The sequence below is a fragment of the Symphodus melops genome, assembly GCF_947650265.1.
Source record: "Symphodus melops genome assembly, chromosome: 21".
Lineage (NCBI taxonomy): Eukaryota > Metazoa > Chordata > Actinopteri > Labriformes > Labridae > Symphodus > Symphodus melops.
Genome location: NC_136711.1, coordinates 10557869 through 10581984, shown reverse-complemented (window position 1 = coordinate 10581984; position 24116 = coordinate 10557869). Strand labels below are relative to the sequence as shown.

The window sequence follows — 24116 nt, the reverse complement described above, 5'->3', positions numbered from 1 at the left end:
TGGTTGGCAGCAGTGCAGCTCCCCAGCCACACAGTGATGCAGCTGGTCAGAATGCTCTCGATGGTGCCTCTGTAGAAGGAGCACATGATGGGTGGGGGTGCTCGTGCTCTCTTCAGCTTACGGAGGAAGTAGAGGCGCTACTGGGACTTCTTGGCCAGTAACATGTAACATGAACAACCAGCAGAAGTTAAGACGGAAATACTCCACCTTTATCAGAGTGTAGTTTTTTATAGCCCCAGAGGAAGTGTCAAGCCTTGGATGTTGCAAATTAGGTAAAGCTGCGTCATTGATGATGCAGTTGATTTCTCTAAAGGAAACCTGGAAACTTGTAAATGGATGTTTTATTGTGCTTGGGGTTATGAGTCTTTAGAAAAAACTACTGCTTAAAAGGTTAGATCAAACATTAAAGATAATCTGTCCTTCATGCCATCAAGTACCACATGGAGTGTGCTCAAAAAAAGTAAACTGGAAGTCAAAGTGAAACCACTCCTACTTAAGAGTTCCTCTATCTGACTTCCTCAGCTTTAAGCCAGCTTGTGATTTGTGCATTTATTCTTTCGACATCTCCTGCCGACAGGAATAGATACTAGGTCGCCCTTAACTAAATCGGGAAAAAAAGTGTTTGCGCTCATGAAATACAGAATTACAAGGTTTCTTTCATGGGAGTATGACAATGGCATGGATGATTACTACGGCAGGATTCCTGACAGGTAAGATGAGTTCATTGCTCCTATGGCTTCCATCATCTCGACTTGAGCCCCAACTAAAAATTAATGAATAATGATGTAATTTAATTATTTTGATTCAATCTTCATCATCTGTAAGATTTGTTCCTTATGCTTTACCTTTAATAACTGCTCAACACTTTATAGAAAAACTGTTAAGATGATCAGTTCCACATTTGCATTTTCAATTTAACCAGTCAAGTATTAAATGAAGCAGAAATAGGAGCATAATGAAAGGTTTCCTCCATCTGCTATTGCTGACTATGTATATACATTATATTATGTGATTTAATGTAATTCCATGACAGCAATAAAGCACACAGAACTGGACTGATACGTAACAGGAGTGTTCAGAAGATCAATGACAAAAAATATGTTGACTGTGTAAACTTCAAGCCAAACAAATATTTCTAATGATGACAAGAAATAGAAGAACCCAAACTCATAGAGAAGAGGAAAAAAATGTGGATTTGGGACCAAAAATTTGTTACCAACATTTATGGATTTTCATTTAATGTCAGTCTGAGTTTACTAGATAAGAGGAAGCTACATTATTTCCTTAAAACGCACCATCTAATCATGAAATACATTATAGACACAAGGAAGTCTTTAGTTGTGTTGAAATCATGTCCATTTTTAGAAACTCTCATGTTGTGACCAAATAAGGATAAAAAGGATGACAATAAAGCTTTCTTGATGTCAGGAAATACTGTGTGATAACAAAAATAGAAATTAGGCCTCCTACATGTTGCCATGTCACAACTGTGTCTCTATAAATGCCAGAATAAACATTTGTAGCTCCTAAAACTACAATCATAAATGATCAGAAAGAGATAAACCAAAAGAAAGTCTTCTGGAATATGTTTCACATGAAAAATTATGTAGGTTCAGAACAAGAACCTTTTCGGACTCTGGCTCTCTCTAGTGGCATTATAGAGCAACACAACGGCAGACATTATCCACATACATAAACTTGATCAATTTTCAAACATTATCTCGATGCACTCCTCGCTGCGACACTTGAACTTATCCATCTACACTGAAACATGAAGGTTTTTTTTTTCTTTTTCTCAGTGTTAAAAGCTGCACTGTGTTTTAATATCGATCCTGTGGCCTGGAAGACCTTACAAAACAATGCTGAAGGATTTGGATACCAAGTTGTGCAGAGACAATCTGAGTAAGTCAAATTCATAGATTTAAAGGGGAATACAGGTTCATAATTTGTCAATTGTCTACAAATTAGGTTCTGTTCATTTCTTTTATTTCTGCTGTCATTGATGTTATGTCAGAAACACTTAAGTGTTTAGCATGTTAACACAAAACAAAAGCATTGGGATTTATTTTGTTTCACTTGTCTCAACAAAAAGTCTCTTTCACTCGTCTCTCTGGTTTTATTTCATCAGCCTGCTGGTCAGTGCTCCTCTTGAACAATATTCTCAGACAGGAAGAGGAGAAATCTATAGATGTTCCACCACTTCCTGTCAAAGACTGCCACTTCAAAGTAAGCACCTACTCATTTCAAAATGCTGCTGGGGGGGGGGGGGGGGGGGTCAAGACAGATTTGCTCATAAAAATAAGGGGATGACTTTCTTGTAGTTTGTTAGTTGTTTGCATATTTAAAACACTATAAAATACTCAATCATTTCTTAAGTTCAATGCTAAATTTACCTTTTCAATGACACTTTGAAACCATGTAACTCGACAAGATCAGGCTGTTAAACATTTCACTAATGCTGCTAGGACTCAATAGAACACTGAGGAAAGTATGTTGTAGTAGTCACTGAGACTGTGATGTGTTGCTTTTAAAGCATTCTGAGAGAATATAATGAAGTTTTTGGTTTTTCTATGCAGCACCAGAATTTGCAGTCAACATGTCCCTTGGTCTGGCAATGGCAAATGATCCTGCAACACAAAACACATTGGTAAGCAGAAAAACTGAGTATTTCTGATATCAACGCATAGGACATGTATAAATGAACAATTTTTTGTCTAAAATTAAATAATTGTCCTTATATTTGACATTATCCTGTTTGAGATCAGGGACTTAATGACCTTGTTGCTAATGTTTTTGTAGGTGTGTGGACCAACCATCCCAAAAGACTGCCGAAGTATCACCATGTATGACGGTGTATGCATAGAAATAGGCAGCAACAATGGGGTCCTACGTTCAATGCCCTCTGCCCCGAAAGGTAAGGTTTGCAAATAACTGAACATTTAATTACTTTGGAAGCACAACAGAAGATGCTCAGTGGCAGGAATCAAAGCATCAGAGTACTTTTCTTATTGCCTATACAGATACATCTGACCATCTAACAAGGCAGACACTACACTCATCATTAATGTAGAAAAAGATGTTTGATAAGTGTTAAAACTACTCGACTCCTCTTTTCGACAGAGTGTCCATCCCAAGCAGACATTGCATTCCTGTTGGACGGCTCAGGCAGTGTAAATCCCAACCAATTTACAACAATGAAGAATTTTGTAAAGGAGATGATCAGCTTGTTCCAGGGTGACACAAAGGTAGGATGGAGTTCATGCGGGCCAGTCAAACCGCAGAATTACCCTTTTTATAATGTCTTGAGCTTTATATGATATTATTCTGTGTTCTAGTATCATTTTACCAATCTATAAACATATCACTGAATTAATCATTTTCTTCCTTGTTGCAGTTTGCCATTGCTCAGTTTTCCCATCTGTTCACGATCCATAATTACTTTAATACATTTGATGCTACAAGATGGAAGGATCAAATTAACCAAATAAAACAGCTCAGTGGAAGTACTTTTACAGCAACTGCCATCCGTCGTGTTGTGTAAGTGCAGTCAAGATGTCAATGAGAGTTCCTGCTTTTATCATTTACAGACAGGAAGTGGATTGTAAGATTTGTATTTGAAATTGCACATTATTCAGGCCTGCAATGTACTTTTCAAAAGTATTGGGTTAAATAATGTTAAAGAACGATAGTGGAGCAACTCAGGTTTTATTAATGTGCAATGATGACACTGGACTGATTCGAAAATGGAGAACTTTAATTAATGGGTTTTATCAAACCCTACTACCCCTATCAAAAAGACATGTTTATCATTAATACTGCAAAGTTGTAATTGACACAACTGACATCATTATATTTATCATAATTTGATTTTGTTTTAATGCGTTCCAGTCCAATACACTTACTGCCATTGTATGACAATTCATTTGCTGTGCTGAATCTTTACTTTTATTGTTCAAACTTTTAACCACCAAAGAGGTAAACATCTCAAATTGTGTCTGAATAGTGAATTTAATTCTAGTTGCAGAGTAAAAATACCCATTTTTATGAATTATTTGAACTTCCTTTTTACTTTCTTAAAATATGAATGATATTTTAACACCACGAAAACAAAAATTAAAATCTTTTTTCTCTTATTTTCCAGCGACGAGATCTTTATCGAAAGTAGAGGTGCAAGAAAAGATGTGAAGAGAGTTTTAATCATAATTACAGATGGACAATCTAATGGCAGATATGACATGAATACAGCAGTACGATCTGCTGAAAATAAAAAGATAGTTCGATTTGCCATCGGGGTAAGTTGTATCTATATACATGTATATGTGTGTGTGTGTGTGTGTGTGTGTGTGTGTGTTTATAGCTCTGTCTTTTGCTTAGCCTATATCAAATGTGATCAGTAAGAGTTTAAGCAGAGCCTGTATTTGACCTACAAAGTACAACATGTTGAACACTGTTTTCAAACATCTCTAGGTTGGGTCTGCATTTAGTTCACAGGCTGCGATAAACGAACTACATAGGATTGCATCTTCTCCTTCAGCAGACCATGTGTTCAGGGTGGAAAGCTTTGAAGCGCTTGATAAAATACGAGACGTTTTGCAGGAGAAAATATTCTCTATTGAAGGTACGAATGTAAAATCATTATGATTTGAATTGAAATAACTTGAATTTTTCTTGTTACAAAAATTACGAGTTTGTTTTGTCAATTATTAAATAAATATGTTCATGTCATGCTGATCATCCATTCATTGCATGTAAGTCAACAGTAATAGAGTTGATTTCTTTAGTACACCACAGTAAATCCAATGATACAAATAGGAAGTAGGATAATTCAAACTACATGCAGACAAAAGCCTTTTGTTACTTATGTCCTCATTTATGTTGCTTTCACAGGATCTCAATCGGCTGGAGAGACACTGAAAAGAGAAATGTCTCAAAGTGGATTCAGTGCAGCTTATGCTCCTGAGGTAATTACAATTACAAGATAGGCAGTAATAAACTTTTGAATGTGTGATTTGTTTAACCTTCAACTAAAGTTCTGAAGTAAAAACACGTTGTTGAAATGTCTTGAAATTAAATAAAGGGAATACGGATGAGTATCGTTGGTGCTAACCAGTGGAAGGGAGGCTTTGATCGATACACAGCCACACCCAGGAGCTTTGAACCTGAAATGTTGTCTGACAGTTACCTGGGTAAGAATATAAAAGTTTTCTGTGTGTATCAGCCTGACAAAATGCTGTTCTCAAATTTAATAACTTATGAAGCCATACAGTGTAAGTGATTTTAGATCAAATTCAAGAGTCATATATTGTTGTTGAAGTGTGAAATGCAAAGGTCCATTATACTGTTCTTTTGACAGGGTGGCACAGTTCCTTTATGACAAAAACTAGATTCTGCTGGTACCTCTTATCTGATGGCTGGATGTAGAACAGTTTGTGGGATGGGTGGATAGGGTCCTTGGTAGCCAATCACTGATGGGGAAGAGGGGCACCACTGATTGAGCTGGCAGTCTTCACCTCACCCTTTAAAGCTGCTGTTGTTCGACTGCTTCACAGTCTCCAAACTGTGTGAGTGTAAACATGCTTATAATGGTGGCCCTCATCAGAGGGGATGTAGCTGCTGTTGAGCCATTTAGTTTATGGCCGAAGTGTTGACAGAGGAGTTTAGTTTGTCTACAACGGGCACACCTGGGGCCTGTACTACGAAGCGAGTTCAACATACCCAGGGTGTCTCCGGGTTATCTGGCTTCACTAAGCCTAATATAAGAGTCCGTGATTAACAGTCCTACAAAGCTGGTCATCAACCTGATAGATAGACCCAGAGTCTCAAGAGTGTGTTCACATGAAGGGGCAGAGTTAGTTTCATTCAACCTATCACAATCATCACTGCGTCTGACACCAGCAGATCATCATATTACTCAACAAACTATATTAATGATATAAAGAGGTTTAAAATAAAACAGCAGGTTCCCATAAACTAAAGTTGTATAAATACAGGAATGAAAACTGGCTGATAAGAGAAAAATCGCAGAGCAGCAATGTCCAAACTATATTTTCTAATATCTTCTTTCCATCATTAGTGTCTCCAGTGTCTCCATCAGTCCATCTATCTATCTGACTACAATAACTCAGCTGCAGCTCTGATGATAACAAACAGAGCAACATGGAGACACTAAACATTAACATAAAAATATAATTAAAGCCATAAGAAGGATATCAACACTGAAGTTACCTCGCAAACCCAAATCTTGCATCAGAGTTCAGGCCCCTGGTCAGGTTGCTGGCCCTCTCCTCAGCTGTGCCATCCAAAAACAATGACTCTCTTATTCCAGGATACTCCATAGCAGTTGCCAAAACAGTGCAAGGCTCATTGACAATTGTTGGTGCTCCAAGACATGGTCACGTAGGAACTGTGATGGCAGTCAAAGAAAACAATGCTGAACAAAAGATCGATCCAACCAAATATCAGGTTTGTGTTTACACTTCCGAAGAGATGCTATGAAAAATATTGTCAAGCAAATTAAGAACGATTATTTTACTCTTCTTCTTGTATGTGATAATATGGATGATGATATGCCACTTATTTCAGTTTCAGATTGGGGAATATTTTGGGGCTGAGGTTTGTGCAATGAATTTGGATCTTGACACCTACACTGATCTAATCCTCATATCGGCCCCGATGTACGTAGACGATGACAGAGAGGGAAGAGTTTATGTTTGCAGCTTAACTGGTTTGGTAAATTACATTAATCTAGTTTTATTCATGAAGTTGTGTGTTTCTTGCTCTGCGAACCTTGAATCTCAATCCCTGTGTTTTCACCAGAAAGTGGACTGTCACTTAGATTCTCCATTGGTACTGAGAGGGGCTGAATCTGACAAAGGAAGGTTTGGGTCGTCTCTTGCCGTATTGCCTGATCTAAACAGCGATGGTTTCAATGATTTGGCTGTTGGTGCACCTTTGGAAAATGACATGAAAGGCAGTATCTACCTATTCCATGGCGAGGGAGGACAAAGAGGAATTAATCCTGATTTCTCACAGGTTAGCATTATTGAAAAGGTAGAAAAGTTGCCATTTTATTTTCGATTTTTAAATGTTTCTGCTTTCAAGCTTGCCCCTCAAGCTTATATAAGATCTTGTACCATGTAAAACATAGCTGGTGTGCACTTAACTATATAAAACATACGTTGACTCATTGTCTACATTCATTCGTTTCTGAACAGGTTTTATGAACACCAACTATGCAGCTGCTTTATTGGGATTGCAAATTCCAACTAACTACCTGATAATTGAAAAACAGGCTATTTCCTCATCTTTCCAGTTTCTTTTAAAAAAGCCAACAGTTTAAAATCAGAAATTAAAGTTGTCAAAAGTAAAGCCTTATCTGCTGGACCATCAGCTTCTATCTGATGGTCTCTTATAAATCTCTTATCAGTCAAATCATTCACTGCCCCTCATTATGTCTCCTTTGCACCTTAGCATATACAAAGCAGATGATTTACATGACACTAAAACCTTTCCCTGAATATATCTTACCAAAAAATAAATCAGCTATTGGGACCATAATTGTGTAAACACATTTATGTCTGTATTGTGCATTTCAGCTCTAATGAGGATTCATTGTTTTTTGGAGCCGGCCTCAAGTGGACTCTTGAGGAGCTGCAGCTGTTTCACTTTCGTATTGCCTCTGAAATAAAATCCATACATTTTCCTTATACAGAGAATCACAGGTTCTGAAGTCATGTCAGGACTGATGTTCTTTGGTATGTCGGTCAGCCAGTCGTCTTTTGACCAAAGTGGGGACAGCCTGCCAGACTTAGCAGTGGGCTCAAAGGGCAGAGTTGTTTTACTAAGGTAAGAGGTTCTTATTATACAATTAAGTCTCTACCTTCGGTGTTAATTCATAAATTAATTATTCAAATTTTCATTGTACTGTATCCCTTTGATACACAAGCTATGCTTACCCCCTCTAATACACAACATGGGTCAAAAATGACCCGCATTCATTTCCTATGGAATTTCATGTACAGCTGACCTTTTCTTTGCTGTACTTTTTAAATAAATGTATTTGATCATTTAATATACCAGGTAACCATTAGATATCTTGTTTGTGATTACCATAAATCATTATTTTTATGTTTGCTTTCTTACTTTTTAAAGAAATAGAGGTTTTGTATGAAAACATGAGTTTACACACATGGGTCAAAAATGACCCGTATTGATTTCCTATGGAATTTCATGTAAAGCTGGCCTTTTCTTTGCTATACTTTTGAAATTATTGTATTTGAACATTTAATATACCATTTATATTGGATTTGATCACCACAAATCATTATTTTTATCTTTGCTTTTTTTATTTATGAACAATAATAGCTTTTGTGTTATATCATCAAGTTTACACACATGGGTCAAAAATGACCCTTGTAGGCAGGTGTGATTTAAAGACATATTATATTAATAATGTTATTAAGTTAATTATTTTAGAAGTGATTTGGACCATATAATAACACATTTAATATGTTAAATATGTTTATTTCTCAGTTTGTCACTTATTACATACACATATCACTATTGTTGACTTGCCCTCCTGTATGATGTCCTCCTGAGGCTACGTTAAGTTGTTTTCGCTCACATCTGCCATTGCTCTCTGGGATATGCTTTTGGAGTGGGGGCCTGCCCTCCATGAGTCTCTTGATATGTTCATGACAAGCTTTACTCAGCTCCTTCATGAATAGCAGCCATGCATCGGTCTCCTCTCCGATGAAGTTGGTGTAGGCATTGAACCCAAGCACCATGGGTCATCTCTGTGTTCTCTGCTTACACAAGTATGTGTAAACCATCTGATTGGGATTACTCCTCCTTTTATGTAGTTGTAGTACTGGATCACGTCTGATTTCTTCTTCACAATGTTTTCATCCACTGCTTTGTCATAATACATGGTACTTAGGACAACAGCAGCCTTTCCCTTCTGTGGCACATCGCTCGCCATGGTCATGCTGCCTTTGAATCCAAATTCTGAGCTTTGTTTCTCCCTCCTCTATGATGGCTTCATGACAGGCAGTATGTATGGCTTGTTCTGGTGAAGGTATATACAGTCTGTGTTGCATCAGAGTTGGGCAGTGTGTCTTTCCCCCAGCTACCAATGAAACACGACATTTTAAGTTGAAACCTCGTTATTTAGAAAGAGATCTACTTAGACCGATGTACAGCGGCTATTCATGAAGGAGCTGAGTAAAGCTTGTCATGCAACATATAAAAAGACTCATGGAGGGCAGGCCTCCACTCCAAAAGCATATCCCAGAGGGCAATGGAAGATGTGGGCTAAAACAACTTAACGTAGCCTCAGGAGGACATCATACAGGAGGTCATTTTTGACCCATGTGTGTAAACTTGATGATATAATACAAAAGCTATTGCTAAAAAGCAAAGATAAAAATAATGATTTGTGGGGATCAAATCCAATATATTAAATTAATTAATGGTATATTAAATGTTAAAATACAATAATTTCAAAAGTATAGCAAAGAAAAGGCCAGCTTTACATGAAATTCTATAGGAAATGAATGCGGGTCATTTTTGACCCATGTTGTGTATTAGAGGGGTAGTGCTACAAAAAAATGTTTTATTCAAAAAGTAAAAAAGTGAAAAACAAAATAAAGTTTTGTGATGATCAAAAACAAGTTAATTGAGGAATACCTGGAATACTGTATAATAAAATTAATATATGGCAAAGATATAGAGAAAAAAAAACACAGCCGGGTCATTTTTGACCCATGTTGTGCATCAAAGGGGTATAACAGTGATTCAACACAAGTATTAACCTGTAAGGGATTGATTCAGGCCTCTGAAACTAGTTTGGTCTTCTGTTGGACCTAAACTGAAGTTTGTGTTTTCCTGCTTTGTTCATTTCCAGATCAAAGCCAATAGTGATGGTTGAAGCTACAGTAACATACAACCCAAACCAAGTCTCCACTCAAAACTCAGACTGCTCAACACCATTGACAAACAAGGCTACAATCTGCTTTTCCATGACCAGAAACACTCCAGTGGATACAGGTTCCTATATCTCTCTATTTCTCTAAATCACGTAGGTACTGTCTCTCTAATCCAGGACTTTCTGTGACAAACGTCTTAATAACTTTAATCTATTTCAGCTCAAGCAAGGATCAACTACACTCTTACGCTGGACGCCACCCGCAAGGCACCAAACAACCGAGCTTTTATCAGAGATAAGATACGAGAGGAGACCAGATCAATTACTCTTGTTTTACTACGAAAAAAATGCAACGATATTGACTTCTTTGTTCAGGTGAGCTATCAGACAACAAAAACGAAGTCTTGTACATCCTGTAGAGTCAGCTTTTGAATGGCATTAGAATAAGTTACTTTAACTTGCTTCTTACACACTGAAAAATGTTGTGTTCAAAGTATTTCTTAATCTTCTTGCAGGCTTGTCCTGTGGATGCTCTAAATGAACTGCGCAATGAACTCAGATTCACCTTTGAAGGCTTGCTCTCTAACAGAGGTCTGAGCCCAAGTCTTGCCCAGCAGGCTCAGACGACAAAGTATTATCCTGTAAGTTATCTTTATCTTTATAGATTCCTTCTTTATTGATTGGCTTGAATTTGTGAACACTTTTACAATGTTGTCCGTATTGAAATCATTGAACAACAAAGCTGCTATTTCTGATGTAAAATAAAACTTTTACGGCATTATTTTACATCTGTGATTTCTTGTCAATACAATTGTATATTTCAAGAAATTTAACATAATGAGGCTCTGTAACGCAATTTGATTCCGTCAAAGCAGTGTTCACCCACTACTACATTTAATTCTTAAGTAGGTACACAAACCTATAACTGATGTTTTGCGTGCTATCATAACCAAATGTGTTTTACTTCATTCTCTCTTCCACAGCTCGGATTCGAGATCAACTGTGGCAAAGACGGCAAATGTGTAGATGACATGAAAGTGGATTTCAACTTCACGAGGTGAGTTGCAAAAATCTAGCCAGTCAGATGACAAGAGACAGTTTGCACGCTCACATTCAAAAGTATGTAAGAATTTCTACCAATAGTAGAGGAATATTGCAAAAATCTGGGAAAAAAGTCCTTACAAGATTGGCCAAATATCTGATAAAATTCCCTCAGTACAAGCCAAGGTCAAGCCTTTCGCTCAGTGAATTGCTGTGCCTTTTTGAGCAGCTAGCTCAATTCAAAAGCACCCCACAGGTTGTGATTGCACAACAATGCTTGAACAGAATTCTCTTATCATTAGTTTTGGTTACGCCATAATGATAATGTGTAATTTCAAAAGCTTTACAATGTTGTGGAAGGGCGACCGGCATGACACACAGCAACTAAAGCTACATACACCCACACAATCATGACACACAAAGGCACACACATGAAAACACACACACACAGCGCTGTTTCCCGCTGCCTGCTCCAACATTAAACATTCTCAACATCTTCCGTCCTATACGCCTCTGTTACAACTTTTGCAAGGTGGAAATGAGGCAAAACAACTCACCTCACTATTCTGCTTCCATGATACTGGAGATAGTGGCGTCAGTATCCTGCTTTAAACTGACATCTGAAAGAGCAATAGGCCTTTTTTCCTTTACCTACACCTTTCTTTTTCCTTGTCATCCGTCAGATCTTCAGAGGTTAGAGTTGGCATCGATGAACTGTTGGACGTCACTGTCTCAGTGGAGAACTCAGGAGAAGACTCCTACAACACTCGTGCCATTCTAACATACCCCGCTGGACTCTCCTTCAGGAAGTTTACGGTTGTGCAGGTGCAGCGTTAATATCAAGTCTGTATCAAGTTCATCACTGGTCTGATTTTCTCTCATGAGTTTTCATGGAGAAAACTTTTTTTCATTGGTTTTTAATACAGGGAAGAATTGAGTGCAATTCGTTGGACAGTGAGGATGGTTTATCACGAGGAAAGACAGACTGCACTATTGACCAGCCCATTTTCAAGAGTGGCACTACGGTTTGTTTGTTATTTTATTTTAGAAGGAGTCATCTCTCTGCTGTAGAAATATCTCTAATGGCTCTCACTTCCTCAATTTTAGGCTCTTGTCATTGTCTCCTATGGGATTCAAACCAACAGTCAACTTGGAAACAATATTTTTTTTACTGCAAATGCTACAAGGTACCAAAATATTAGGTATTCAATTTGTTTATGTGCAATAGTCAAATCCCAATTTATAAAATGATTGGACCTCTCCTTTAGTGGGAATCAGGAGCACTCCCCCTCAAGTAAACTCTACAAAATGAAGAAGATCGATGTGAAGTACAGCATTCTTGCAACAATTGAAAGGTTTGTGTTGCATTGTGTTGAACAACGTTGATAACGTTAATAATTATCATAATTTACAACTTCTTTTCCTTTCATTCAAAGTTGAAATTTCATCAGCTAATATTGAGCTTGTCTCTTTAGTTCCCTCAGCTACAACAATTTCACCTATGGAAAAAATGACTTGCAGAAACCAATCCAACAGACAATTTCGGTAAAATCCTAGCACAATCATTATTATTATTATTTTTGTATTCTCTATTGAAACACAGGTACTCTTATTCAGGTAGCTTATATTTCTCTCCTCTCTCTAAGGTTGCAAATGAAGTCAGAGCTCTGAATTTCACAGTAGTGATCAGGGTGCCTGTAAAACTTGGTGATAAAGACATTTGGGTGGAGTCAAGCAGTTTTCAGGTAAGTTGGGAATTCAATATAAACTCTTAATTTGAGCTTTTGTTGTTTGCATCTTCAGCCTTACATACATTTGCATTACCGTGGTTATATGAGGATACGATTTTTTTGCCTGTTAAACTGAATAATCAGCTTTTTTTGTTTTCAGATCCCAGAGTGTCAAAGAGAAACAGATGTGAAACCTAAAGTCTCAGATTTCATTGCACAAATACAGAAAAATAAGATTGTGGTAAGTGTGACTCTGCTGCACAGTTTGTTGAACAGAATTAAAACCTGAAATTAATCCCTATGTGTTTTAGATTTCATTACAGATTAAGATTAAAATTGCATTCCACTGCACATTTAGCTGCAAACTCTTTTGCAAATGAAATATGAAAATATATTGTACGTTTGTAGAGTTTTTTTAAACCGTTGGAATGGAGAAACTTAAAGTCTACATCTTTGTCCGCCTTTTTCCTTTTTTTCAATCACAACAGGACTGCTCTGTAGCCACATGTGGTGTGTTCAAGTGCAAAACATTCATGGGAAGACTGGAGAGTAAAAAGTATCAAATCTCTGCCAACCTTAGCTCTCGATGGATAGAACAGGTAAATGATTTGTGTCTGTAATTTACCTGATTGAATTTGAAAGTTACCAATATGTGGCTAATAATACCATTATATTATATTATATATAATTATCCAATAACATCTTCAAACAGATTGGACTTCAATCTGCCAAATTCCTCTTGACCAGCACAGCCACTCTGGAGTACGACAAAAACCAGTACATTTTCTTTTCAACAGGATCTTCTAACACCCCCCCTGTTCGCAAGGTGATTGCACAATGATAAAACTATTAATACTTTTAAATGTGTTTCTATCTAATCCACATCCTCTCTTTTTTCCTGACAGATTGAGACGGAGGTAGAGGTGTATCCTGAACCTGACTTCACCAAAGAGATTGTCGGAGGATCTCTGGGAGGACTGGCTCTACTGGCTTTGCTCACCGCTGGCCTATACAAGGTGAGATACTGCAGACAAACTCTTTCAGTTTATATGCAGCATGCAAAGATATTAATGGGGAAATATTATGGAAAATCCACTTTTACAGTGCATTTGAACATTTATTTGGGTAACCTGTGCAGGTCTGGGATTTTTATTAGGAATGATATCTACTGGGAAAACTCAGGGGGGTTAATTGCATTTAAAGAGACACACACCAAAACACATACACGATCACAAACCTCTGGATTCGTGTGAAATGTTGAATAGCTCAGCACAGACTTTTCAATTAGACCACAGGGGACTGATTTAAAACGTGGAAAAATGATATAAAATGGCCACTTTGAAAATATTTTGACTGTTAAGAGTTTGACTTGACTTATTGTGCACATTTGAATGTTTTCTGCTGTCAGGCTGGCTTTTTCAAGAGTAAGTACAAGCAGATGATAAGTGAGGACACAGGAGAAGGAGGGAGTCCAGGTGGTGATGGAGAAGAACCTACACCAGAATAATGTTTTGCTTTGATATTTCTGCCAGCTAAACATGTCATTTTATGTAAATTGTTTATAGTTTTTCTCCAATGCTCACTTCCAACGTATTGAATTCAGCTTATGCTTATGTGGACTAAATTATCACATTTTCAATTATGATCAATGTTTTACTAAAAAATATGTTTTCATGCTTTGTCAATATTTATTATAGTCTATATGTGATTAAAAATTACATTTCACTTGTCACAAAACTTGAGTGATTTTCACCTTCATGTGTTGAAAGAAAGACAAAGGTATAACATGAGTTACATTCAAGCTTTCCTTTATCTAACTGAAAAAACAACACATTTTGAATATTAAAAACATTATACAACAGTAACATGTAAACTTTTGAAGTGCCTCATGATGTAACAATTCTATCACTTTGAGTATCTGAAGTGCATTAACAGAATTTCACAAGAGCCATAAAAAAGAGCTAACATTATGATAAAAGGAACATTGAGGCCATAGGGACGGCGAACGAAAGGAATAAGGAAATTGTGAAACTTCCTGCATTTCCTGTTGCTAACGGAGTTGGCATGTCACCAACCGTCTCCTTCAAAAAGGATCCAAATCTAGAGGTTTTTGCGAAGACCTGAACATCCGCACGAACTGATTTACTGCCACTCATTGACACGACAGCCACCTGGAACCAAGAAGAGTCTGACTTGCAAAGTAGAGGGGCACCCTGATCCCCCTGCAGATGAAAACCAGAAGAATCCTCATAAGTGATTAAATGACTTTTGAACTGAAACACAGTTTTCTGGCTGTCATAACTACAGAGTATGGTGTTTGGATAGAATCACATTTCACAATTGGTTATTTAATTGTTATTCAGGGGGTAAAAGCCTTACAAAAGTGGATAAGATCAAATAACCCGAAAAAACGTACATGCTTTTCTGAAATAGCTGATAATTAACAGAGAAAATAAAGAACATTGCAGTATTTAAAAAAAGATTTGTCTGCATTACATGAGATGTGCAATTCAAAGCACAGAGAAAAGCTTGTTTACCAACATGAATACAGTCTTAGAGAATGACAGCTCCTGTGAGGAGTTGTCATTTTGTGTGCCTTTTGGCATAGCCTGGAGACAAAGTGTTAAGTATGAAATCAGAGCATCAAAGGTAATCAAATAAGAAGAAGAAAAAATAAACTAAACTATGTGTTCAATTTAGATTGAAATAAGAGAATATGAATAATAACTTGTGCAAAATGTATGGACAGAGAAAGAGAGAGAGATTATCATGTAATAAGGTGAAGAAAGAACAAGAAGATCAATAAAATAAAAATGGGGGAAAAATGAAAGGAAAATAGAAAAAGTTTCAAGAAATATTTGCATATTGTGAAATTTGTTATTACCTGCTGAAGATCCATGGTATAAGTGCAGATGTTCTCAGAATCAGAAACATTTCCACAACTTGCCACTTGAGTTTCAATATCTCGGAGACCTGAGCCAGCTTTATCAGCACAGAAAAAAGCTCATTTACCGACACGAATACAGTCTTAGAGAAACATCAATCTCTATGTAGACAATCACATACAAAAAATAACTTTAAATTTAAAAAATCTTTAGAGAAATAAAATGTGTAAGTAGCAAAAAATAACTTTCAACAAAAACATGCTTACCCCCGCTCTTGTTCCCTTTCCCCCAACCTGGCACCCAACATTGACTTCCAACGGGGAAGGTTCTGGCGTTGTTAGTGTCCACACACACAGGCTGGATATAATCCTTGTAGTTTACTGGTTTTTCAAGCTGCAGCAATCCAATGTTTGAACTTGTCATTTTGCTCACTATAATGTTCGTAACGCCAAGAGACATCTCAAACTCTTCAGAGCCGTTCACATGTTGGTGGCCAAGAAACAAAGTCCACTCACTGACCTCTGGGTTGGAGCTGTTGAGAAGTTAAAGGTTCTCATTTTTAATTATCAAGCTCATAAATCCGGTAAAAATTATGGTAAATGTTGAAGCACTTACACAGAGAAGCACTCGGCAGACGTGAGGACAAAATTGTCAGCGATAAGGGTTCCCGTGCAAGTGTATACCCCATTCCTGTGCAGGCTAACCATCCAGGGCCATGTTCCCCCAAGTACAACACCAGTGTCACCAACAGCACGACTATTCATGGGGGCTTCACCACACACTGACCCTGAATAAAATTATTGAAATAATTTGAAGAAATTAAAATAAACAACAACGAATAAACTGACAAATCATTCTGAATAAATTAGGTGGAGAGAATGGATTATATTCACAGCACTCACTTGCAGGACTGGTAATAATTGTACTTGGTTTTGATGTTGGAGGTGTTGGAGGTGTTGATAGGCCAGGACAGGTGTAGCCGCTGTCAGCATCCAGGCCATTGGAGGTGAACTGGACGAAGCCAGGCTTATCTGAGCTGATGAGGGACTCGATCCAGGACTGGTAACGGGAAACCCTGGAGTAGACTCCCGGGAGATTGGGCCGAGCACAGCCAAAACCAAAACTCACAACTCCAGACTGGACCCAGATGGAGCCCTGCTGATTCACCATTGGACCTCCTGAGTCACCCTGGGAGTTGGAAGCAAAGAAATGAAGGTCACTGCTTTTGGAATGGGACAGATTGTCTGTCAGGAAGCAAAAAAAAAAAAAGATTCCTACCTGACACGAGTCTTTGCCTCCTTCCAGAACTCCAGCACAAATCATGTTGCCTGTGACTGTACCCACTCCATTGAGGCAGTTACACTGTCGATTTCCCAGAACTGGCACCTGCACTTCTTGCAGAGTTTCAGGGAACGGCAATGACACTGAGGCGGAAACAAGAAGACAGACAATTTACACATCCACCTGCTGTGTATAAGACACATTGTCCAAACTGCTAGCCAGCAACAAGCAGACTCACCTCCCTCCTGAACTGCGCCCCAGCCAGTGACCCAGCTGTCAGTACCGTTGTTGAATGTACTGTCACCCGATGCCAGACACACAGGTCTGATGTAGTCTGTGAATTGGACTGGTCTGGAAAGTCTGAGCAGAGCAATGTCATTGTCGCTGGTGACACTGTCATAGTTTGGATGTAAGATTATGGAGGAAACCCTTCTGGTCACTTCATTTGAGTTCTCGCCTTGAAGGTTCTGACGGCCAAGAGAGACCCTCCATCTATTTGTGCTTGCACTGAAATAAAATGTATTAAAATGCATCGCTTTGAGATAAGACAAGATAATCCTTCACTCATTTCGCCAACTGAGACATTTAAAAAAAAAAGTAAATAGAAGAAAAACAGTCTCCAAGATATAGAGACCGACGGAGGATGATTACACAATTTGAGATTATCAACTCACCTGGAGAAGCAGTGAGCAGCAGTCATTACCCACTCTCTGTTGATGAGGGAACCACCACAAACATGGCCGCCAAATATCTGCAGACTGACCTGCCAGGGCCAACTTCCAGGTGGCGCGTCTTCACCTCCAACTATCCTGGTGTTCAGGGGAGTCATGCCACACACTGCAAACAACACACAAGGTATTGAAGGTGGATCTAAAGTATCTCTGTCGGTTCACAAAGGGCTTTTTTAAACACATTCTTTAAGAGAAAACAATCATGACAAAAACTTTGGGAATAGATCTCCAGAAAAAAAACTAAACAAGTTGGCAATTAGATGTTACCCTCTATATGTTTTGGTTGTAAACTTCTTAAACTGACAACGCCTTGTGGATTCAACAGAACAGACAACGGGACTGACAGCAGTCCTCATGTCCCCATCTGTGCAAGAACACGCTTAGGCTGTGAGCAACGTACAGTACATCCGGAAACAAGCATTCCCCACGATGTCATTTCTTTTTCTACAAATTGAAAAGAAGGTGACATTCATATAAGAAGCACTTGGGCATCTGGGATACTTACACTCAGCACTTGAGGCTGTTGATCCTGAATCTGGGGTGGTTTCATCTGGTGCAACAGTAGTAGGGGTAATAACAGGGGGTGGCAGGCCAGGACAGGTGTAGCCGCTGTCAGCATCCAGCCCATTGGAGGTGAACTGGACGAAGCCAGGCTTATCTGAGCTGATGAGGGACTCGATCCAGGACTGGTAACGGGAAACCCTGGAGTAGACTCCCGGGAGATTGGGCCGAGCACAGCCAAAACCAAAACTCACAACTCCAGACTGGACCCAGATGGAGCCCTGCTGATTCACCATTGGACCTCCTGAGTCACCCTGGGAGTTGGAAGCAAAGAAATGAAGGTCACTGCTTTTGGAATGGGACAGATTGTCTGTCAGGAAGCAAAAAAAGAAAAAAAGATTCCTACCTGACACGAGTCTTTGCCTCCCTCCAGAACTCCAGCACAAATCATGTTGTCTGTGACTGTACCCACTCCATTGAGGCAGTTACACTGTCGATTTCCCAGAACTGGCACCTGCACTTCTTGCAGAGTTTCAGGGAACGGTAATGACACTGAGGCGGAAACAAGAAGACAGACAATTTACACATCCACCTGCTGTGTATAAGACACATTGTCCAAACTGCTAGCCAGCAACAAGCAGACTCACCTCCCTCCTGAACTGCGCCCCAGCCAGTGACCCAGCTGTCAGTACCGTTGTTGAATGTACTGTCACCCGCTGCCAGACACACAGGTCTGATGTAGTCTGTGAATTGGACTGGTGTGGAAAGCCTGATAAGAGCAATGTCATTGTCGCTGGTGACACTGTCATAATTTGGATGCAAAATGATTGTGTCCACACTCTTGGTCACTTCATTTGGGTTCTCGCCTTGAAGGTTCTGACGGCCAAGAGAGACCTGCCAATCGGTGGGACTTGCACTGATTAAAGATGACAGAAAGGCATTGGTTTCAGGAAGACAGTGCGCCAAAAGCATGGCAAAAGTACTGACTGAAAGACATTTGTTTCGACTACCCACCTGAAGAAGCAGTGAGCAGCAGTCATTACCCACTCTCTGTTGATGAGGGAACCACCACAAACATGGCCGCCAAATATCTGCAGACTGACCTGCCAGGGCCAACTTCCAGGTGGCGCGTCTTCACCTCCAACTATCCTGGTGTTCAGGGGAGTCATGCCACACACTGCAAACAACACACAAGGTATTGAAGATGGATCTAAAGTATCTCTGTCGGTTCACAAAGGGCTTTTTTTAAACACATTCTTTAAGAGAAAACAATCATGACAAAAACTTTGGGAATAGATCTCCAGAAAAAAAACTAAACAAGTTGGCAATTAGATGTTAGCCTCTAAATGTTTTGGTTGTAAACTTCTTAAACTGACAACGCCTTGTGGATTCAACAGAACAGACAACGGGACTGACAGCAGTCCTCATGTCCCCATCTGTGCAAGAACACGCTTAGGCTGTGAGCAACGTACAGTACATCCGGAAACAAGCATTCCCCACGATGTCATTTCTTTTTCTACAAATTGAAAAGAAGGTGACATTCATATAAGAAGCACTTGGGCATCTGGGATACTTACACTCAGCACTTGAGGCTGTTGATCCTGAATCTGGGGTGGTTTCATCTGGTGCAACAGTAGTAGGGGTAATAACAGGGGGTGGCAGGCCAGGACAGGTGTAGCCGCTGTCAGCATCCAGCCCATTGGAGGTGAACTGGACGAAGCCAGGCTTATCTGAGCTGATGAGGGACTCGATCCAGGACTGGTAACGGGAAACCCTGGAGTAGACTCCCGGGAGATTGGGCCGAGCACAGCCAAAACCAAAACTCACAACTCCAGACTGGACCCAGATGGAGCCCTGCTGATTCACCATTGGACCTCCTGAGTCACCCTGGGAGTTGGAAGCAAAGAAATGAAGGTCACTGCTTTTGGAATGGGACAGATTGTCTGTCAGGAAGCAAAAAAAGAAAAAAAGATTCCTACCTGACACGAGTCTTTGCCTCCCTCCAGAACTCCAGCACAAATCATGTTGTCTGTGACTGTACCCACTCCATTGAGGCAGTTACACTGTCGATTTCCCAGAACTGGCACCTGCACTTCTTGCAGAGTTTCAGGGAACGGTAATGACACTGAGGCGGAAACAAGAAGACAGACAATTTACACATCCACCTGCTGTGCATAAGACACATTGTCCAAACAGTTAGCCAGCAACAAGCAGACTCACCTCCCTCCTGAACTGCGCCCCAGCCAGTGACCCAGCTGTCAGTACCGTTGTTGAATGCACTGTCACCCGCTGCCAGACACACAGGTCTGATGTAGTCTGTGAATTGGACTGGTGTGGAAAGCCTGATAAGAGCAATGTCATTGTCGCTGGTGACACTGTCATAATTTGGATGCAAAATGATTGTGTCCACACTCTTGGTAACTTCATTTGGGTTCTCGCCTTGAAGGTTCTGACGGCCAAGAGAGACCTGCCAATCGGTGGGACTTGCACTGATTAAAGATGACAGAAAGGCATTGGTTTCAGGAAGACAGTGCGCCAAAAGCATGGCAAAAGTACTGACTGAAAGACATTTGTTTCGACTACCCACCTGAAGAAGCAGTGAGCAGCAGTCATTACCCACTCTCTGTTGATGAGGGAACCACCACAAACATGGCCGCCAAATATCTGCAGACTGACCTGCCAGGGCCAACTTCCAGGTGGCGCGTCTTCACCTCCAACTATCCTGGTGTTCAGGGGAGTCATGCCACACACTGCAAACAACACACAAGGTATTGAAGATGGATCTAAAGTATCTCTGTCGGTTCACAAAGGGCTTTTTTAAACACATTCTTTAAGAGAAAACAATCATGACAAAAACTTTGGGAATAGATCTCCAGAAAAAAAACTAAACAAGTTGGCAATTAGATGTTAGCCTCTATATGTTTTGGTTGTAAACTTCTTAAACTGACAACGCCTTGTGGATTCAACAGAACAGACAACGGGACTGACAGCAGTCCTCATGTCCCCATCTTTGCAAGAACACGCTTAGGCTGTGAGCAACGTACAGTACATCCGGAAACAAGCATTCCCCACAATGTCATTTCTTTTTCTACAAATTGAAAAGAAGGTGACATTCATATAAGAAGCACTTGGGCATCTGGGATACTTACACTCAGCACTTGAGGCTGTTGATCCTGAATCTGGGGTGGTTTCATCTGGTGCAACAGTAGTAGGGGTAATAACAGGGGGTGGCAGGCCAGGACAGGTGTAGCCGCTGTCAGCATCCAGTCCATTGGAGGTGAACTGGACGAAGCCAGGCTTATCTGAGCTGATGAGGGACTCGATCCAGGACTGGTAACGGGAAACCCTGGAGTAGACTCCCGGGAGATTGGGCCGAGCACAGCCAAAACCAAAACTCACAACTCCAGACTGGACCCAGATGGAGCCCTGCTGATTCACCATTGGACCTCCTGAGTCACCCTGGGAGTTGGAAGCAAAGAAATGAAGGTCACTGCTTTTGGAATGGGACAGATTGTCTGTCAGGAAGCAAAAAAAGAAAAAAAGATTCCTACCTGACACGAGTCTTTGCCTCCTTCCAGAACTCCAGCACAAATCATGTTGTCTGTGACTGTACCCACTCCATTGAGGCAGTTACACTGTCGATTTCCCAGAACTGGCACCTGCACTTCTTGCAGAGTTTCAGGGAACGGTAATGACACTGAGGCGGAAACAAGAAGACAGACAATTTACACATCCACCTGCTGTGTATAAGACACATTGTCCAAACTGCTAGCCAGCAACAAGCAGACTCACCTCCCTCCTGAACTGCGCCCCAGCCAGTGACCCAGCTGTCAGTACCGTTGTTGAATGCACTGTCACCCGCTGCCAGACACACAGGTCTGATGTAGTCTGTGAATTGGACTGGTGTGGAAAGCCTGATAAGAGCAATGTCATTGTCGCTGGTGACACTGTCATAATTTGGATGCAAAATGATTGTGTCCACACTCTTGGTCACTTCATTTGGGTTCTCGCCTTGAAGGTTCTGACGGCCAAGAGAGACCTGCCAATCGGTGGGACTTGCACTGATTAAAGATGACAGAAAGGCATTGGTTTCAGGAAGACAGTGCGCCAAAAGCATGGCAAAAGTACTGACTGAAAGACATTTGTTTCGACTACCCACCTGAAGAAGCAGTGAGCAGCAGTCATTACCCACTCTCTGTTGATGAGGGAACCACCACAAACATGGCCGCCAAATATCTGCAGACTGACCTGCCAGGGCCAACTTCCAGGTGGCGCGTCTTCACCTCCAACTATCCTGGTGTTCAGGGGAGTCATGCCGCATACTGCAAACAACACACAAGGTATTGAAGATGGATCTAAAGTATCTCTGTCGGTTCACAAAGGGCTTTTTTTAAACACATTCTTTAAGAGAAAACAATCATGACAAAAACTTTGGGAATAGATCTCCAGAAAAAAAACTAAACAAGTTGGCAATTAGATGTTAGCCTCTAAATGTTTTGGTTGTAAACTTCTTAAACTGACAACGCCTTGTGGATTCAACAGAACAGACAACGGGACTGACAGCAGTCCTCATGTCCCCATCTGTGCAAGAACACGCTTAGGCTGTGAGCAACGTACAGTACATCCGGAAACAAGCATTCCCCACAATGTCATTTCTTTTTCTACAAATTGAAAAGAAGGTGACATTCATATAAGAAGCACTTGGGCATCTGGGATACTTACACTCAGCACTTGAGGCTGTTGATCCTGAATCTGGGGTGGTTTCATCTGGTGCAACAGTAGTAGGGGTAATAACAGGGGGTGGCAGGCCAGGACAGGTGTAGCCGCTGTCAGCATCCAGTCCATTGGAGGTGAACTGGACGAAGCCAGGCTTATCTGAGCTGATGAGGGACTCGATCCAGGACTGGTAACGGGAAACCCTGGAGTAGACTCCCGGGAGATTGGGCCGAGCACAGCCAAAACCAAAACTCACAACTCCAGACTGGACCCAGATGGAGCCCTGCTGATTCACCATTGGACCTCCTGAGTCACCCTGGGAGTTGGAAGCAAAGAAATGAAGGTCACTGCTTTTGGAATGGGACAGATTGTCTGTCAGGAAGCAAAAAAAGAAAAAAAGATTCCTACCTGACACGAGTCTTTGCCTCCTTCCAGAACTCCAGCACAAATCATGTTGTCTGTGACTGTACCCACTCCATTGAGGCAGTTACACTGTCGATTTCCCAGAACTGGCACCTGCACTTCTTGCAGAGTTTCAGGGAACGGTAATGACACTGAGGCGGAAACAAGAAGACAGACAATTTACACATCCACCTGCTGTGTATAAGACACATTGTCCAAACTGCTAGCCAGCAACAAGCAGACTCACCTCCCTCCTGAACTGCGCCCCAGCCAGTGACCCAGCTGTCAGTACCGTTGTTGAATGCACTGTCACCCGCTGCCAGACACACAGGTCTGATGTAGTCTGTGAATTGGACTGGTGTGGAAAGCCTGATAAGAGCAATGTCATTGTCGCTGGTGACACTGTCATAATTTGGATGCAAAATGATTGTGTCCACACTCTTGGTCACTTCATTTGGGTTCTCGCCTTGAAGGTTCTGACGGCCAAGAGAGACCTGCCAATCGGTGGGACTTGCACTGATTAAAGATGACAGAAAGGCATTGGTTTCAGGAAGACAGTGCGCCAAAAGCATGGCAAAAGTACTGACTGAAAGACATTTGTTTCGACTACCCACCTGAAGAAGCAGTGAGCAGCAGTCATTACCCACTCTCTGTTGATGAGGGAACCACCACAAACATGGCCGCCAAATATCTGCAGACTGACCTGCCAGGGCCAACTTCCAGGTGGCGCGTCTTCACCTCCAACTATCCTGGTGTTCAGGGGAGTCATGCCGCATACTGCAAACAACACACAAGGTATTGAAGATGGATCTAAAGTATCTCTGTCGGTTCACAAAGGGCTTTTTTTAAACACATTCTTTAAGAGAAAACAATCATGACAAAAACTTTGGGAATAGATCTCCAG

At 40.5% G+C, this 24116-nt stretch overlaps 2 protein-coding genes across 2 annotated transcripts in view; one reads left to right on the top strand and one right to left on the bottom strand.

Moving 5' to 3' along the window:
• Positions 1-567: 567 nt before the first annotated feature.
• LOC306842069 (integrin alpha-M-like) lies at positions 568-14433 on the top strand. The gene is made up of 30 exons (XM_079372103.1): positions 568-710; positions 1800-1902; positions 2129-2226; positions 2577-2647; positions 2800-2914; positions 3121-3245; positions 3395-3537; positions 4142-4292; positions 4468-4618; positions 4888-4961; positions 5078-5186; positions 6326-6462; positions 6583-6729; positions 6817-7032; positions 7712-7845; positions 9905-10047; positions 10146-10300; positions 10441-10566; positions 10909-10982; positions 11650-11791; positions 11893-11991; positions 12074-12153; positions 12235-12321; positions 12442-12511; positions 12613-12711; positions 12857-12937; positions 13185-13295; positions 13409-13522; positions 13602-13712; positions 14105-14433. The coding sequence occupies exons 1-30, from the start codon at positions 668-670 to the stop codon at positions 14201-14203; spliced, it is 3408 nt and encodes a 1135-aa protein (XP_079228229.1). The 5' UTR covers positions 568-667; the 3' UTR covers positions 14204-14433.
• Position 14434: 1 nt separating this feature from the next.
• The window catches only part of LOC306842239 (uncharacterized protein), a gene marked incomplete at its 5' end in the record, with an annotated part of 33180 nt that continues 23498 nt past the window's right edge, over positions 14435-24116 (bottom strand). Inside the window, 24 exons of the mRNA XM_079372365.1 lie at positions 14435-14918; positions 15581-15678; positions 15848-16113; positions 16197-16362; positions 16508-16769; positions 16860-17005; positions 17101-17369; positions 17537-17699; positions 18099-18408; positions 18501-18646; positions 18742-19010; positions 19109-19271; positions 19672-19981; positions 20074-20219; positions 20315-20583; positions 20682-20844; positions 21244-21553; positions 21646-21791; positions 21887-22155; positions 22254-22460; positions 22813-23126; positions 23219-23364; positions 23460-23728; positions 23827-24033. Coding sequence (XP_079228491.1) covers positions 14664-14918; positions 15581-15678; positions 15848-16113; positions 16197-16362; positions 16508-16769; positions 16860-17005; positions 17101-17369; positions 17537-17699; positions 18099-18408; positions 18501-18646; positions 18742-19010; positions 19109-19271; positions 19672-19981; positions 20074-20219; positions 20315-20583; positions 20682-20844; positions 21244-21553; positions 21646-21791; positions 21887-22155; positions 22254-22460; positions 22813-23126; positions 23219-23364; positions 23460-23728; positions 23827-24033 — 5269 coding nt within the window. The 3' untranslated portion in view covers positions 14435-14663. The remainder of the gene's footprint in view (positions 14919-15580; positions 15679-15847; positions 16114-16196; positions 16363-16507; positions 16770-16859; positions 17006-17100; positions 17370-17536; positions 17700-18098; positions 18409-18500; positions 18647-18741; positions 19011-19108; positions 19272-19671; positions 19982-20073; positions 20220-20314; positions 20584-20681; positions 20845-21243; positions 21554-21645; positions 21792-21886; positions 22156-22253; positions 22461-22812; positions 23127-23218; positions 23365-23459; positions 23729-23826; positions 24034-24116) is intronic.